Raw genomic sequence first — 19,418 nt, 5'->3', positions numbered from 1 at the left:
ATCTTCATTATCACCATGCTCTAACCACTGAGTAAACCATATGTGGGCTGTTAGGTTTACTCTTCATAGGAAACTTCAGTGGAATAATAATTTTTAAGATCATGGACCTTACTAGCAGTCATATCAGGTACTAACTCTATCACTCAGGAGAAAAGTACACCATCCGTGCCTCAGGTTCCTGATTTACAAAATGGAGATATCAATACTATGGTTTGATTTTTTTCTTATACTGTGAGTAAGGATTGTTTGAATTAAGAGTTTTCGTGAGATGCAAATAAGACAATGTATTGGAAGTATTACTATTCATATTAATTAACACAAATTAATATTGCATATAATAATTGATTGCATTAATACGCAATTATATTAATTATGCATAATTAATATTATGCAATGATGCATATTAAATTAATAATATGCAATATTAATTTAGGTTTGCTAAAATCATCATTAGTTCTCTTTTCACTGTATCAGGCTCCCTGCTTCAACATATTAAATGATCTTTTTTTCAGCTTGGAGAATCTTGTTTTTTTTTTTAATATAATAGCTTTATTGAGATATAATTCACATACCGTACAATTCACCCACTCAATGGTTTTTAGTATATATAAATTTATATATAAATTACAAAAAATAAAAATAACTTTAAGCTATTACTATCTTTATTTTAATCTTCAGCCCCAATTGCTCTGGCAATCCTGGAACACACTATCATTAGCAATGTATGGAAAGGTTGCACCGTAGTGGCCAACTAATAAGATCACTCACACATACTTAAAATTGCCTAACAGTTACCTCATTCATTTCCAGATGGTCCAGCAGTTATATTACTATATAGCAAAGTAATGAAATGGCATTAAAATAAAGAAGAATCGAGATGGAATAATTTGTCTATTAAAATTACAGTGTGAGAGATGGCTCTAAGGTTTATGCTGCAATCATAGGAGCCTGCTGTCTTGATTGGTCCCTTTGAGTTTTGAGCTGATGTTGGTTTGCGCACAAACTTTGCAAGAGTTCATGGATTCCCACTTGACTCAACAAAAATTGTCATCATAAATTATATTACTGATGATTGCAAAAAGGATTTGTAAATTAAATTTTAAATTTCCATTGGCATATTCATGTTAATTATGTTGTTTCCTGCCCACCTAGACTTTAAAGTGGAAAATATGACTTTTTTGCAGTCCCAAATTACATAATTGGTTTTATAGATGCCTAATTACTAGAGTTGTGAACTTAAAGAAAGAGAATGTGCATTTCTTTAATACCTTATATGTACAAATCACATAGATTATTTCATATGATCCTAATCCTTGAAGCAAGATTTTATTATTCCAGATTTTCAGATTTAAAAAACCATAACTGACCCAATGCCCTTCAAGCTGATAAATGACATAACTAGGATTAATTTGGGTTTGCTGAAATCATTAGTTCTTTTTTCACTACGTTGGGGTCCTGGGTTCAACATATTAAATGATTTTTTTTTAAGGTTTGGGAATCATGTTTTTTTATATATATAGCTGTAGCAGCTTTATTGAGATATAATTCACATACCATACAATTCACCCATTTTAAGTGTGCGACTGAAATGGTTTTTCGTATATCCATCACCGTAATTTTAGGATATTTTCATCACCTCAAAAGAAGACCTCATACCTATGAGCAGTCACCTATTCTTCTTACCTCAATCCCCCAAGCTTCAGGTAGCCACTCATTTACTTTCTGCCTCTATAAATTATTCTGGACAGTTCATGCTAGTCACAAAAGACAATATTTGGTCTTTCGTGACCAGCATTTTTCACTTAGCTTAATGTTTCCAGGGTTCATCCATGTTTTAACATTGATCGGTACTTCATTCCTTTTTATTGCTGAATAATATTCCACTATATGGATAAGTCATGTGTTATTTATCCATTCATCAGTTGATGGACACTTGGATAGTTTTTGGCTATTACAAATAATGCTGCTATGAGCATTGGTGTATAAGATTTTGTGAATTGATATTTTCATTTCTCGTGAATACATACCTGGGAGTAGCGTGGAGAATCATATGGAAGCTATGTTAAAACTTTGGAGGAACTGCCAGATTGGTTTCTCCAGCACCCGCAGCATGTTTCATCCCCATCCACAGTTTCTGAGGGCTTGACAGCTCCACATTCTCACCAACAGTTGTTATTGTCCATCTTTTCTATTATAGCCGTCCAACAGGGTGTGACGTGGTCTCATTGTGGGCTTGGGTTCGGTTTACACGTCCGTGATAAATAACGATGTTGAGCATCTTTTCATCCGTTTGTTGGCCACTGTATATCTTTATTGGAGAAATGTCTATTCAGATCCTTAGCCCTTTTTTTTAAAAATTTTTTTAAAATTTTTTTTATTTATTTATGATCGGCACACAGTGAGAGAGAGAGAGGCAGAGACACAGGCAGAGGGAGAAGCAGGCTCCATGCACCGGGAGCCCGACGTGGGATTCGATCCCGGGTCTCCAGGATCGCGCCCTGGGCCAAAGGCAGGCGCCAAACCACTGCGCCACCCAGGGATCCCCCCTTAGCCCTTTTTTAAACTGGGTTGTCTTTTTATTATTGAGTTGTGTTATATGTACATAGAGATACATATAGATACTTTCTAAATACATATACAGATATGTATATCTATATACATGTATAGATATGTACATATAGATACTTTCTGTTTCTTATATGGATAAAAGCACAAATATATGCATGTAAAACATGTTCATTTGTATGATATACATGTACACATATGCACATACCCTGCTATAACTTAATGTCCAGTGCTGATATATACATACACATATCGCATGCACATTTTGTGTGAGTGTGTGCGTGTTACTCTATGTCAGGTGCTAATAAAAGTAATAAAACCTTCTGAGGAGACAGAGAAGTATGGGAGGTTCTATTTTAGAAATGGTGGTTGAGGAAGACTCTCTGATACAGAACCCTGGCTGCAACGGGGATTGAGCATTCCTGGCAGAGAAAGGAGCAAGTGCAAGGGCTCTGCAGTGAGAACATACTTCACACCAAGGAACCTAGTGCAGCTGGACTGGAGGGAGTGAGGGTGAGGTTAGAGGACAGAGATGAGAAGTGGTACTAAGGGGCCTGAGGATGCTTGCCCAGTGTGCCATAATGTAAATATGACTTTTACTTGGAGCTACAAAGTATTGGAAGGTTCTGAGTAGAAGTTTAATGTAATTTAACGTAAATTTTAAAAGGACCACTCGGTCTGTGGTAGGAGTAAAAAACAGAAACAGGAAGATTGATTAGGAGACTCTTGCAGGTTTCTACCGAGAGATAGTGGTGGCTTGGATTAAGAAACTATGACTTTAATAAATGATCAGTTTCTAGATGTAATTTGAAGATAGGCCAGACAGGAGTTTAAATCCTTGGAAGCATTCAACAGATCTTTACTGGATAGCAAAGACAGGTCAGACCCTATTCTAGATGGTAGGGACAAAACAGCGAACAAAAAAGACAACAAAAACGAATAAAGCAAAAAAACTGACCCACAGACACCTTGGTGAGGGAAATAGATAATAAATGAGGATAAATAAATAAAAATAACATATTGCATGTTAGAAACTGATCTGCTAGAAAGTAAAAGCAAAGCAGAAAAAGTATTTTGTGCTCAGTCAACAAAATTTATTTAAGGATCAGACATCAGGTCAAAGAAAGTGAGGAGTCAGGATATTGGCCTCTACTGTAAACTGGAAGAATGGAGTCGCTATTTATTAAAGTGCTCATTGTTTCTATCCATGGGCTTGGGGGAACATTCTTGTGAACGTAACTTTTTTTTTTTTTCTTTTAGATGACTTTAGGATCCCTCTCTAGGTGTGCTCTTAAAACATATTAACACACTGTGTTCCAAAAAATGTACTGATTTATATTGGTACAGAAAACAAATGACTATTATCATTTCTCTAACGTCTTGTCGGCAATGGATATTCTTATTAGAAATGAAAGATGCCAAAGAAAATTCATGTGCTAGCATAAAATAGTACCTTTTTAATTTTAAATTCTTGGCCATGGAAGATATTAAGCCACATAAAAATAAGTAAGTTTTCATAAAATTTACCTTACCTTTTATTTCTTGTCTGTTGACAATTTTTATCTTTACCTGTTGGGATGCTAATATTTATCTCCATCATCATCAGCTGAAGGAAGATAGAAAGCTATGTTGATAATTAGAGATTCCATCCTTTTTCATTCAACAAATATATTGCAATTTTTACGTGACCCAGTTGTTTTTGTTTTAATTTTTGAATATTGGGCAGCCTGGGTGGCTCAGCGGTTTAGCGCCGCCTTCAGCCCAGGGCGTGATCCTGGAGACCCAGGATGAAGTCCCACATCGGGCTCCCTGCATGGAGCCTGCTTCTCCCTCTGCCTGTGTCTCTGCCTCTCTCTCTCTCTCTCTCTCTGTTTCTGTCTCTCATGAATAAATAAATAAAATATTAAGAATATTTTTTGAATATTATATTGCTTCAAAGTTTCCTAAATCATCATCCCTCCAATACTACAAGAGGCAGTATTAAATAGTAGCTAAGAATGTAAGGGTTAGGGCCAGATTTCCTGGGCTCTCGTCCTGCCTCATACCAAATGTGACACCCTAGGTACTTGCCTACATTTCCTTGCTGGTAAGGAAGGCTAGTAACAGTACTTTTAAATGATTTAATCAAAATATATGTGAAAATAATATGACACCCTTCCCAGTGCTCAGACCAAAAACATTGGAATTATTGTTGACTTTTCTCTTTTAAATGCCACATCCAATAGAATTCTGTTAGTTTTCCCTTAAAAAATACATCCTCAGGTTGACCATTCCTGAGTCTCGATACCACCCTGACCCAAAGCATAGCCTCTCTACCTCATTATTTCAATTACTCCTACCTGATTTCTTTTCCTCTGGCCTTGGCACCTTCAGCCTATTCTCATGTCAGCATCCAGATTGATTTTGTTAAAATCTGCTCAAATTCACTGTGCTCAAATTCACACAATAGCACTTTTTAACTCAGGATGAAAACCAAAATCATTCTAGTGGCCCAAGTCCTCCATGATATGCTCCTACTTCCTCTATTGCTACTTTAACATGATACCCTGCCACCTTCACTCTTGTTCATTCCTCACCAGTCACACTCATCTATTTGTCTGTCATCAGACAAGAAAGGCATGTTCCCACCTCAGGGCCTTTGCACTTGCTTTACCCTTTGCCTGTGATGCTCTTCCCACCATTTTGGCATCTTTGCTCCAGGTTACTCAAGGGAGGCCATCCTTAACTACCTTATTTAGAATTGCAAATTGCAGCCCTCTCTGTTAATCTCCCTGCCCTCCTTTCTTTTTTTTTTTTTTTTTTAAATTAACCACATCATCATTTAATATATAAAAGTTACATTTTTTCTTTTCTTAACTTTGTCACCATCAACTTTATGAGGGTGAGGATTTTTGTTCATTGTGCTTCCTCCTACCTTCAAAGTAGAATAGTCTCTGGAACACTGTAGAACTAGCTCAATATATTATTTAATGAATGAAGGATACCTGATACGTATAACAATTAAATAATTGTTAGCTATCCCCCTGAAAAAGAAAGCAAAACAAAACATTAGTTACAGGAATAGTGTGTATAAAGTTAGTGTGAGAAAAAAATACCTATTTAACAACAACAGAAAAAAATACAAACTACATTAAGACATTTTTATATTCAGGAAAAGCATCTAATTGACTTCTTGTTTCTAACCCAGGAACACTGTAGGAACATTTTAAGAGACAAGACAGGAGAGATAAATTTACATTACATTAACAGGAATTTGCAATCTCGCTAATAGTAAAAGGAAAAAAGAAAGCTGTTATTACATACAGAAGAATCCTTCTGTATAATTTGAAGAAAAACAATAAGAAAGGTAAACATAGGGGTACCTGGGTGGCTCAGCCATTGAGCGTCTGCCTTTGACTCAGGGCGTGACCCGGGGGTCCCGGGATCGAGTCCCACATTGGGCTCCTCCGCAGGGAACCTACTTCTCCCTCTGCCTGTGTTTCTGCCTCTCTCTCTGTGTCTCTCATGAATAAATAAATAAAATCTTTAAAAAGAATATTAAGTGCTCAGAGCATTTTAATAGTTGACAATTAATAATATAAGTTAAATGATTGAAATCTTTAAAGAATTGTACATAGTTGTTGATGTCAAAATTTATGATAGGTGTCAGCAGATGGAATAAAATAACTCTCCAAAGCATTTTCACTTATTTGAAAAGGCTAAATATATACGATGCTGTCTGTTTTTGAATTTGAAGACATACTTCCATCATATGGAATACAGGTTTTGTGAAATACATCAGCGGTTCGTGGTTGTACCTACAGCCACCATAGAGGTTTCTTGTGTTGATTATAGTTTGTTTATTGTTCATATATTCTTACAAGGTCCTACTCTTTTTATAATTCTAATGGTAATTAATTTTCAGTGTTCTCTCCTTGTTTGCAGTTGTAGTTTCATTTCCAATCCCTGATATTAAAAAAAAAAAAAATCCGTATACTGTTTGTTAGAATTGCTTCTGTGAGTTCTCAGACTTGTCACTCTTCGGTCAAATTTGCATTTAGGAAACTGTCCAACTTTTAAGAAAACAAATTCCCAAATTTAATACAGATTTTAATTGAGCAAACAAATGCTTGAGAATCTATTGAGTACTAAGCAATGTCTTTATCTTCATGTTCTAAAGAGATGATGAGTTTGCGTGATTCTAATTTTGTTTTAAAGAAGTTTAAGTCCATTAAACAGCAGAGATGTATTTAATTCTTATGAAAGTTACTGTAGTGTCAGTATTAATCCACTAACAGGGAAGTTTTCACGTTATCCACCCCCCCCCGCCTTTTTTTCCTTTTTTTTGCTTATTTTTTGGATGGATGGGTCATGAGAAAGTTATACTTGGTTAAACCTTGGGAAAGCATGAATAAAAGAGAGATTAGTACATTTAAAGAGAGCGAAAAGGCAGAAGGATAAAAGTGGATATAATTTTCTCTCTCTTTTCTAGCCCTAGGGAAAGATAAGGATTACATGGATGAATCAGAACATGCTAATTATGACCGATCTCGGCTAATCAGAGACTCTGTTCCCCGAGATAATTCTGAATCCAAGGCAAAGTTATCTAAGGTAATACCAACTAAACTATCAATAAGTCACTTGAAAGCAATATTTCTAAAACCTTTCAGTTCTCAATATTAATGTGTTTTGTGCTGGAGAGGATAAGAGGGCACACGGGTTAGTTAATATGCGTCGTTAAGGACTTAAAGGTAGAAAGTTGTATGTAGACATCATATTTATGTTATCAAATATTTCTTTTTAAAACAATGTGAAATATAAAATTAACCTTTTAGGGGTTGCTACCTCATTTTTTCATACTTTTTGAAAGGCAGCATGATTTCAGGAGATCCCAGAATGGACCTAGATTTGAACTCTGGTTCTGCTACTTACTATTTGTGAGCAGGTTAATTAAACGCACTAGGCCTTGTTTTTCTCATCTGTTAAGTTGGATTCTGTCGTCTGCTCGACGGAATTGTTTGATGGGTGCGTGAGATAACCGTATGAGAGCATTTAGAGCAGAGTCCACGCTGACCACGGGGCAGGTTTTTGTAACAACCTGGCAGCTGAGAATACCTCATTGAAACTACAGTTCATCAGCAGATGCGTAACTGGGCTACAGTTGGGTTTAAAAACCCCTGACGGCAGCAATCCCACCGCTGCTCAAACAAAAAGATTTTGTGAACTCTACAAAGCATCTGAGTTTGGCCATTCAACACTGAATGCCATCCCCTTTTGATATGGTCCAAGACAAATTCTGGCTCAGTCCAAGCCCAGTCCCCCCTCCTCCATTATTTTTCTATTGATTAAAGTGGGAATGTGTTTCTAAAAGAAATTTGCGGCTTAACACAGGGAATGACTTAACCTTCATCATCGCTGCGAGGCTAATCATCCCATCCTTGAAAAGTAGTCCTCTATTTCTCTGATGTTTGATTTGGCTTGGCTTGGATTAATTATGCAAATCCCTTCATTAGTCACCACCACAGCGTCAGAGAAGAAATATGGCACAATTAAAATATTGCTATCATAAATTAGACCGACTTTAATAAATAGATGTAGGAATAAACACTCGCGTCAAATTTCTTCATTCCTCTTTTGCTTTGTTTTGTTAAATGGGGTCAGTACTTTGTGCCAATAATTCTTCAGTTATCTTTACAAATCAGGGGTTCATCTACCCTCTGTTCACATCATCGACCGCCCTGTGTCTGTCTGAGCAACATGGGGTTTAGAATGTTCTACTACCTGTAAACCATTGTTCCAAGTCACCTGAGAGAAGGAGGAGCTATCAGAAGTATTGAGGAAAAAGCAGATGTTGTTCCTCAAGACGCCCATAGCACCAATAAGACCTTCAAGTAATTAAAAAATGAACTAAGATTAAATAAAATGAATCTCATCTGCTTCTCTAGAATTCACCACGTGCCACCAGTGATACCCAGCATTTCATTTCTGCTCAACAGTAGCCATTTTTCAGTCTCACTTTGACTAGACTTGAACTGTAGAATCTGAAAGTTAAGAAGTAGTGAAGGGGCGCCTGGGTGGCTCCGTCAGTTAAGCAGCCGACCCTTGATTTCGGCTCCGGTCGTGGTCTCAGGATCATGAGATCAAGCCCCGTGTTGGGCTCTGCACTCAGCAGAGAGTCTACCCCTCCCCTTCCTCACGGCCTCTCAAAGAAAGAAAGAAATCTTAAAAAAAGAATAAATCTTAAAAAAAAAAACAAAACTTTTTTTTAAGATTTATTTATAATCTTATATAGGTAAGGCTGCATGCATTTTTTTTTGCTGTTAAAATAAGAGAATGGTGTGTGATGACAGTAACATCACAGTTGTTCAGTCCAAGAAATGCTAGTGTAACGTCCTATTGAGTCTGCCCGAATACATATTTTTCTGCTGTTGCACTTCTACGACTCAAAATATAAAACAATGTCATGCGTCACCTGGATGTTTATAGACTCACTCTTTGTAGAATCACTCTTTTAGCTTCTCTATTAAAATGTCTACTTTTATCCTTTCATAAGTTAGAGCACAGCATAAATTCCATTTTGAACAAATGGTCACATGACAAAAAGAAAAAAAATGTTTAAAAGCCATTAACTGGTTACTTGCTTATCTACAAACGGACGGCAAAATAATCTGCTTAGAACATGTTATTTGTGTACATTTGTCACAGGGACCCTCAAAGAGGTAAATATTTTTGAGCTAGATATCTTTCCACTTATATATAAATTTGTCGACCTTCCTCTTACTCGATCCCATCACTAAATAACAAGATTTGTGTGCATTTATGTGTATATATTAGATTATATACATTTTAAGATGGACCTGAGAAGTGACTTCCTCATTTTTGTGCTACTAAACAGCAACTTCCATATTGTTTACATTAACATGTATTAATACACGTATAAATTCTGTGGCTGGAGGTGTGTACCTCACACATTATTTGGTTGGTTGGGATAATTATACTTGCCTCAACCTGCCGCCTGCGTATTATGCAATGCATTTGGTATTTTATTTCTTTACAAAAGTTATTCAATTGCAAAGGGATCATTTTAGAGATGATGAACAAGCTTATAGAGTCAACAGGAAAAGAGCAAAACTCCCAGGAGAAGGTGACTGCTAATGTAAACTATATTGTGAGTAATGATAAGTATTGGATCCTAGAAAAACAAATGGAGCTTTCCAACAAAATTTGGCATCAGCTATAAACTAGGTTCATAGGAAGTAACTCCAAATCCTCTAAGGTGGTATCTTATATTTGAATGTATGAGGAAGTCTGTTGATCTCATCAACTGTAAAAACAAAAAGCAAATCTAGAAATAGATGGAGCACTTGATTTGTCAACTACCGTGTAAATGTTTCCTGAATGATCTTGAGACAGGGTAGTAAGTTTAAATTTTGATCATGTATTCACTGCTTATGATATTTTGGAAGCTAAGTATATTTGTAAGACAGTATAGTTTGTTCAAGAATTAAGTTTCGGAACAATGAGTTGCATCTTTAGGATATTTGACTTCATTCGTGAGCTTTTGGGGGCGCTTGGGTGGCTCCGTCAGTTAAGCAGCCGGCCCTTGATTTCAGCTCTGGTCATGGTCTCAGGGTCATGAGATTGACCCCCATGTTGGGCTCCTCACTGGACATGGAGCCTGCTAAAGATTCTCTCTCCCCCTTTTGCTCTGTCCCTCCCCCCACACACACACCCTCCCTCTCTCTAAAACAAAACAACAAACCATGAACTTTTGTGATGTCATTTACACTGAAAGTCTTTAATATTTTAGAAAATAAAAACATTTGTAGTATCGATGTTGACTATGATGAAGTGATATAAAAAGTAGTAGTAAATAGTCGTAAACATTTATTTTATTTATTTGGAAGCTACTACATGCAGAACCTGGTGCTTGTAGAACAGAAAAAGATGGCACACATGGACGGGTTTTGCTCTCCCATCTAGCACTAGCAGGGTGCAGTACAAGATGCATGTGTATAAATGGAGAAAGCTAAGAGGTTCTAGAAATGAGAGAGGACACTACCCAGGGGATAAGTCTAGATTTAGCTAGCCTCAGGCTTTTTGGTAGGAGCCATATTTAAGTAACTCAGAGGTGCTGTAGTAGATGGAAAATAGGCCACAATCTTTCTTGCTCAGATCCACTCTGCTTTCAGTGAGACTTTACAGCATCTCCCATCAAGAGGTTGAATCACTAGAATGGGGCAGCCCAGGTGGCTCAGTGGTTTAGCGCCGCCTTCAGCCCAGGGCCTGATCCTGGAGACCCGGGATCGAGTCCCATGTCGGGCTCCCCACATGGAGCCTGCTTCTCCCTCTGCCTGTGTCTCTGCCTCTCTCTCTCTCTGGATCTCTCATGAATAAATAAATAAAATCTTATAAAAATAAAATCACTAAAATGGCCTTGGGCCTTGCTTTGGCCAGAGATTGCTGCAGAAGTGAGCATGTGCCAACACTGAACTTTGGACAGAAGAGGCCTTGCTCTTGCATTCTTTGTCTTGGGACTCTGCCTCTAGCGGGTGAGCAAGCCAGAAATAGCCTGTGTATGGATGAACCCTGTGGATCAGAGCCCAGTGAGCACGGTTGGCCCAACTGAAGCAGAGGTGTGACAGAGTTCAGTGGCATCGACCAGGAAGCTCAGACCCTGTAAGGGTCTAGCTGAGGTCAGAAGAACCACCCAGCTGGGCCCCACCTACCCACAGAATCATGGTCTCAGTAAACTGTTTGCTGATGATTTCTCAGCAGGAGGTAATGGATGCAGCCATGAATGTTGAAGAATGGATAGCATGTTGGCTGAGGCCAGTTGATTGTTAACATAAAGTGAATTCTTCCTCAATTACTGAGAAGATTTGAAAAATTGTACCTGATTTTCCAAAACATACTCATATTATACATTTCACTCTACAGAGCCCAAGTATGCTTTAAATGTTGTAACCTAAAGAACATGGTATCATGCCAGCCTATCTAAAACATTCTGACATCTTTAAAAAAATAAAACCCAAAACTCTATTTACAAAACTGTTTTCTTTGTGATAGCATTAAATTAGGGTAGAATTCCAAGATCACCTTTAGTTGAACTACGTGTATATAGTTAACAAGCACAAATACCCGCTAAAATTGGTAAAGAACTATTTTTTAAAATCAATTCTTTTTTTGTTTGTTTGTTTTACATTTTGACAAAAAGTCTCTTTTTGACCAAAGCCTACATGGATAAGAAATTTCAGGAAGCAAATTTGTAATATATATATATATATATATATATATATATATATATATATATATATAAGTTTTATAAACCCGTGGGCTGAGACATCTGCTCTGACTGCAAGCAAAGTTCTAGAATAGATAGGGATTGCTTTTAAAACACTTTTGTTAAGTATTGCCTTTTTCTGTCTCATTAATATCAAGAGCGTTATGAATTACAGTTGAAGATAAGATCCTACACACAACTGGATGATCCTCGGAAGCAAAGTCCTAATCTGTCAAAAAGCCATGTCCTACACACTAGCTGAAGTCTCTAGATGTAAGTAATTTATAGGAAACATCTACAGTTAGTTTAGGTTAGAAGGAACAAATCTATGAAGCAGGACCCATGGTCTCTGTAGTGGACATTAATGAAGAATTTCCTGTGCTACTCTCCCTCAGGATGCCAAAAAGAATTGTGTTAGCAACAATGAGTCCGGGAATCTGAATCTATATTCCAAATTACAGTGACTTCTCCTCTCAAAGGATGCTGGGTATCAAATCAGACAGGAAAAAGGTTATGGATCAGGAAAATCTTGACATGAATATTTTAGCAGTTCATTAAATTTAGATTTCAAAGCCATTCAATTTGATTGTGTCAACTGGCATTGGCAGATGGTGTCCGTCTTTAACTTAACTGGTAACAGGAATAATTTTCTATTTTCTATGAAGGCTGGAGACACATCATTTGTGAGAGGAGGTGAGAGGAAAGTGGCCTCTGCAGTCCCCTACGATACGTGCCTTTCACACGGACATTGGCAACTATTTCATGAGCCTCGGTGGCTCTTTGCCTCCAAATAATGCTCAGGGATTGTTAGTATTCTGAACTTACATATTTTTTTTTTTACTAGCAATTGTGAGATAATGATGACTTAAACTATAACATAATGACTGAAGATTATGTATGAACGAAAAAGCTTATTATTTGCAATTATTGGGATAGTCAGTTTCTAAGGAAAACCCTAATATTACATTACTTTAGGACCTAAAGTAATATTTTTATTAACAATACCATTGTGGGAAATGGTACTCTAAATATTTAATTTTCATACATATTATGGAACACACAGCAAGTTATCTTGCTTGGTTTGTTTATCTTTTTGGCCAGTGTTTTAATTAATTAATTAATTTATTTTTTTGCCTAGTATAAGACTTCTTTTCCAGCATTATCCTCCCTAAAAAGCATTATTCTCCCTTCAACCATCTGAGGCATCTCCTTTCCTTGTGCCATTTAAGTACTCCCCTTAACCTTCAGAAGCCTTCTCTGGTAAGAGTTGGTATTTGTGCAACACAAGCTGGTTGCTAGCATAGATTTTACAGAAGATTTAATATAAGATTTTCTAGAGGCCTTCCACATGACCTGTAGATTACTTAAACCTATATGTGATGTGTGTGTGTATGTCTGTGTGTGTGGTGTGTCATGATAAAGGTGGCATTTCACATCAGCAATGAAATTATTGGTCTTTCAAAAAAATGTGCAAATGTTCTCACAATAATAGGTCATTAAGGGGTTAAACTATTTTTAGATGTCTGCTGTACATCTTACACCAAAATGAATTATTGAAGAGCCAAAATAATTAATAAACTCAACATGAATATGTAAATATAAAATAAGCATTTTTTTTTCTAATCACAGAACAGTAAAACGACCTTTCTAAATGGTCTTTTGAAACCAACAATGAAATTGATCATGGAAGACTTGATAGATTTGACTATTTATTTATCAGTGTCAAAGTTACAATAAAATTAGAGTAAGGGATAAACTTAAGATACAATAATGAACTGACATAGTAGAAAATATACACGCCAAATAATAGTTCATATTGTTAATTTGCAGTGATGTAATTATATAATTGATAAACACAAAAGTGAAAATATTAAAGGTGGTATCATTTAACACATAAAACATTAGCAGTACTAGCAATTGCAGAAATACAAATATAAGCAATATTTTTTTGAAACAAATTAGAAAGGAATTTTAAAGAAACAGTATTGGCACTGTAAACTGCTACTTTTCATTGCCTGGTGGTAGATGTGTATATTGATCCTCATTTTCTGGAAAACAGGCTAATAATAAAGATTAAAATAGTCTTACCTTTTAACCTACTTCTCAGAATTTATCCAGAGAATATAATTAGATGTTTGTCCATATAATTATGTTTAAGGATGCTTCTCACACTGTAGTTTGTGAGGGGTTGGGGAAGATTAAACACTTAAATATTTGAGAATAAAAGATAAAATTAAAAATAATAATGCCTTCAAATAAAACAATTGAAAAATACACTTCCAAACTCAGTAAGTACAATGGGAAACGTCACAATGTGTGATTATTAAGAAGGTTGTTATTAAAAAACGTACGGTTTGATATCAATTATATAAAAATATCTAACTCTTGATTTAAGAAAATACTCAGAATTATACACAACAAATTCTATAGTGTTTATCACTGGTGGTAGATTTAAATGTCATAAACATTATTTCCATGTATTCTTAAATTTAAGCCATAAGTATTATCATATTATCCTCATTTTAAAATTTTATACAGCTAATAAATGACTAAGCCAAGATTTGAAAAGTAAGATGGTTCTGCTCCCTGAAACTATTTTTCCATTTGCTACACCAGCAAGTCAAGAAGAGTTCAGGACTCCACCTTTGTATTCTGATAACCATCCTAAGTAGCATTTCGGTCTGTCCCCCTAATATGTATGGATCCACCAGAAGCTGTGGTAAGCACTTTGTATGGATTATCTCATAACTTCCTATAACTCAATGAAAGTAACTATTAGTCTCATTTGACTAATGAAAAAGATTAAGGGTTAAAAATGTTAAGGTTTCTTGTCCAGTCCCTGAGCTAGACAGGAACACAGCTGAATCGTAGCATGTCTCTCTGATCCTGGAACCCTATGCCTTTCTGACTCCAGTGCAATAATTAATACTCACATATTAATCACACCTTTATAAAACCTTGAAACATTGCTCTGAAGTAGGCATCTCTGCTTTAAAAAAAAATGTATTTATTTATTTTATAGAAAAGGAGTAGGCAAGCAAAGGGAGGGGGCAGAGAGAGAAAATCTTGAAGACAACCGCCCCCTGAGCACAAAACCTGATGAGGGCTTGATTCCATGACCCTGAGATCATGACCTGAGCCCTGGGCTGAAATCAAGAGGCTGCCCAACCAAATGAGCCACCCAGGTGCCCCTCTGCCTTTTACTAACTGTGTGGCTAACTCACAACATCCCAGGAGTGGATTCACCTGTTTATAACTTACTTTTATATGAACAAATAACCAAGTAAAGAAGCAAGGAGTTTGTTTCAACTTAATATTACTAAAAGTCAGCAAAAGTAGCCACAAGGGAGAAGGTGTCTATTCCGTGGGGTTACAGACTAATCAGTGGAGGCAATATTTTCTTTTTTTCTTTTTTTTTTTTTTTTTGAGGCAATATTTTCAAGCGCATCTATCATACAGAATGGAACTCCTCTTGTCAATTGGGACAAAAATAACAGTTCAACATAGCTATGTCTGGAACAATGGAACAGAGGTTAGGAAATCAGGGCATGGAGATATTTTAATTATGAGAGTGGATTTAGGTGAGGGATGAATCTGACGAGGTTAATGTCTTTAGTTCTTTCGAAGCTATCTAGGAAAAATTATGCCTACTTAGGAAGTCTTATTTCACAGCCTATACAAGCAAACAAACAAGATGCACAGATGTTTTCTCTCTCCTGACACCAATGGTCAGGTAATTAGACATAGAGGAGGCTTCCTGAATCATCAACTTACTAGTTTTCTCCATGATAGCTTAGGACCTCATGTTGGGAGATCTATTGCCTAAGCCTCCTTGGAGTACTTAGAACTTGTCTGCAGACTTTGTGCATATGTTTATGGGATGTGAAAATAAACTCAATAAATTAGTGTGTCAGCATACCAGTTAATTGGTTCAGATCATCGTTCTACTTGATATTTATCCGTTTACTCTGTGATAGACTCACAGCAAACCAGTTCTCTGCTTAGACGTGAAGATAGGAAGAGAAGCCACATCAAAACTAATGTTATTTGAACGCATTTAAAGTCAAATTTACCTCATTAATATTCCCTCCCCGGGCCTGCCAGGTTATATGTGTAGCAGAAGGAACACAGGATTGGGAGTTGGGACATTAATAATAATGTTAATATTAAATAACTACAATGGCTAATATTTATTAAGGACTTTTCAGGGATTTTGTTGATGACCTATATTGCTTTAGCCTCACAATAACTCTAAAAAAGTAGAATCTGTTTTTATTTCGATCTCGTAGGTGTGGAAATGGAGGCTCAGAATGACCAAGTGACTTCCCTGTTAATATATGGTTGGGGAGGGGATCCCTGGGTGGCGCAGCGGTTTGGCACCTGCCTTTGGCCCAGGGCGTGATCCTGGAGACCCGGGATCGAATCCCACGTCGGGCTCCCAGTGCATGGAGCGTGCTTCTCCCTCTGCCTATGTCTCTGCCTCTCTCTCTCTCTCTGTGTGTGCCTATCATAAATAAATAAAAAAAAATTAAAAAAAATATATGGTTGGGGAAGCAGAAGCAGTAGGCAGGAATGGTACAGAATCCAGCATAGTGTAAACCCTGGGCTGTGTTGCACAGGATGCAGGTATGCACAAGGGACTAGAGAAGCCACGAGACGAGTGTATTAGATAGTTGGAGAACGGGTTCATGTCACTAAGGGATGAATGATCATATGCAGTAGAGACCATGAATTTTGTGCTTTCCTCAATGTTTTATGCTTAAGAAAAATACAATAAAACTGAGACTCCTCCGCTCAGATCCTGATAAACTATAAAATACTCATCCCTTTTGTGCTGTTTCTAGCCCTTCGTCTTGCCATGTCCTTTTACTCCATTCACACCGACACGCAGACGTCTTAATCTCACCAAAGGAGCCCGTCAGAATATGAATATTTTGAGCAGCTGTCACTCTTCTTAAAATAAAGCATCAACAAAAATAAAGCCTGTCGTATTTAACTTTTTAACCTTATCAATTTTTAATGATCTATTGCACATTCTTATGCTGTTGGAATGAGTTGGGCAGATTAACTTCTTTACAAATGAAGACTTGGGATCAGAGTCTCAGTCATTTTTTGATTGATTCTTCGATGCCACGGACAATTTAAACTCAGAGATTACAATAATCTACCTTTTGCTGTTTAAAGGATTCAAACTATTGTGCGAAGTTAAAATTTCCTATTTTGTGGCTCACTAGGAGATCAATTTTTAAGCATATTGATTAATTCAAGGCCATATCCAGTAAGTGGCCGTTTCTTAGTTCAGGGTCTCGCCAATCCCAGTTACAAGCTGTCCTGTGGAGGCTTTCTTGACAGAAATAAATATAATCCTCGGTTGCATCTCATCATGTGAATGTTAACCACAGGGGGGACAAAAATGTTCAAATCTATTTATTTATTTATTTTTAGAAAACAGTTACTTCTATTGCTTGCAGATTACAGTCACTTTGTTATATGCAGCCCAGGGCCACTATGATGCAATGTCAAGTTTAATGGATGCAGGATTTTTCAGAAACCACAAAGGTTTCTATTGTATTTTTCCACCATGAACAAGAAAATGAGGCAATTTCCTTGAAAAGCTGGGGGGGTGGGGGGGAAGGGAAATCCTAGTGAACTCCACTCAGCTATCAAAAACATTCACCAGTAAAAAGGTTAAGTTTCCTTTGCCAGACCACTATTATTCAGACTGAAACATACCTCCCACCCTTTATGCTAATCTGCTCAACTCATTCAAATTCCATAAAAGAATGTACAATAGATTATTAAAAATTGACGGTAAAATTATCAAAATGTCACTGACATTATATGACTAAATGTCACTTAGGTGAATCACGCATAGAAACTATTAACCAATGACACAGAAAGGCATCCCTCAAACCCCACCCCCTAGCCAACCCTCTTAAATTAAGAAAAAAAAAAAAAAAAAACAGTGAGAAATTCTTATAAAAACATGAGTTGTCTTTTTTTTTTTTTTTAATCATTATTCAGACTCAGGCATTTAAAGAGTCTAAAAACCCTCCAGTCAAATGCTTCGTGCAGCATTCAATATGTAACACTCTAGCTAATGGAAAAAAAAAAAAAAAGGAGGCAGTGGAAAGGAGAACTTTCTGTTGTCATGCTGAAGAGTGCTTTAAAGAAGATTGTCATTTGCAATTCTGTTGTCAGCAATGAAGGATTCCAAATGCAGCTGAACCCAGAATTCTGACTGTGGTATGTTTAAAAGTATACATCAATCTAGGAATTCTTTATTACTTTTCTGTTTCCTTAAAAATAGGTAGAGAAGCCAATGAAGAATAAGTGATACTGGTTTCAGAATTGAGGATGTTGAGTGTTATCTCTTATTTCAAAATATTAGAAATGCTTTTTTAAAAATAAGAAATATACGATCTAAAAGGTTATATTTTGAGCATCTGTGTTTATCTTGCATGTAAAACAAATGGCACCTCCCTGAAGTTTTGACTATTTATATGCATTTGATTATTGGTTTCATTGAAATACAAATTCTACTGTAAAATTAATTCTTGATTCAAGAATATATAAAATTCAATTATTTGTAAAAATGCATTTTTAAAATGTGCTTAAGAAATTATTTTTGTACTAGATATTTTAGTAAATAATTTCAGTCAAAATAGAAAATCTGAGGAAAAAATCTGAATTTAAAGAAGCATAGCTCGCAGCATGAAATGTTCAAGTAGACAAGTGACACAACTATGAAAGTCACTGTGATTTAATCTGTGGAACAAGATGTTCCAAACTGCTATCTTTATTTTCTCATTGTTTGAAAGGTGGTATAATTATTATTGTTTTTCCATTCAAGAGGCTTCATTTTAATTTCTTTCTTTAAAAATATTAACTGCTTCCTTTTGGAGATCAATGATTTAATTTCTAAATCTGCATTTATGGTTAGATCACTTGAAATGGATATGGAAATAAATGTGGTTCCCTTTAGTAAAAAGTAAGTACTTAAAAGAGTCCTTATGTAGTTTTAAAAATATAAAAAATCAGTGTGCAGGAAAGGTATACTCAACTATATTCTCTTAGTGGAAGTAAATTACTAAAATGACATTTAAGGCTCACATATGTAAAACAACAACAACAAAAACAAACAAAAACGTTTATTTCATAGAGAACCCACTAGAAAATCACAGTCTATGCTCCATCATAGACTATTCTACTTAGAAAGACTTGGCTTTCGGTTTTCTTTAGCTGAACCAAAAAACCTCTGATTTTTGAGTAAATAGAAATGGGAGGAGAGAGAATTATAGAAGATAGTCTAAAGAGCCACACTTAGTGCTGCTGTCACATTATAGAAATGCAATCAGTATTGTGTTTCTTTCCTCTCTTTATTCCTTCTTATCCTTCTTATCTTTTTAAAAGAATATTTGCACTTGCTTCATAATTTGGACTCTTTCAGTGGATCTATACATCTTACCGTATGATTTCAAAGCCACATTTTATCCACATATGCAGGTCCTGTAACTCAGGTGTTTGGGATCCATTCTGAAGTCCTGTCTTTAATGATTAATTTTCCATCTTCTTTGTGACTCCACCGATA

At 36.2% G+C, this 19,418-nt stretch overlaps 1 protein-coding gene across 6 annotated transcripts in view; it reads left to right on the top strand.

Moving 5' to 3' along the window:
• ANO3 (anoctamin 3) overlaps positions 1-19,418 on the top strand; it is a 372,668-nt gene that overhangs the window by 212,518 nt on the left and 140,732 nt on the right. For all 6 annotated transcript variants that reach the window (XM_072793741.1, XM_072793740.1, XM_072793739.1 and 3 more), the window contains one exon: positions 7,037-7,155. In XM_072793741.1, the coding sequence (XP_072649842.1) occupies positions 7,037-7,155 (119 nt within the window). The remainder of the gene's footprint in view (positions 1-7,036; positions 7,156-19,418) is intronic.

The sequence above is a fragment of the Canis lupus genome, chromosome 23 (assembly GCF_048164855.1).
Source record: "Canis lupus baileyi chromosome 23, mCanLup2.hap1, whole genome shotgun sequence".
NCBI lineage: Eukaryota > Metazoa > Chordata > Mammalia > Carnivora > Canidae > Canis > Canis lupus.
Note: the sequence above shows the minus strand (reverse complement) of the source record. Positions and strands in the feature narration are given on the sequence as shown.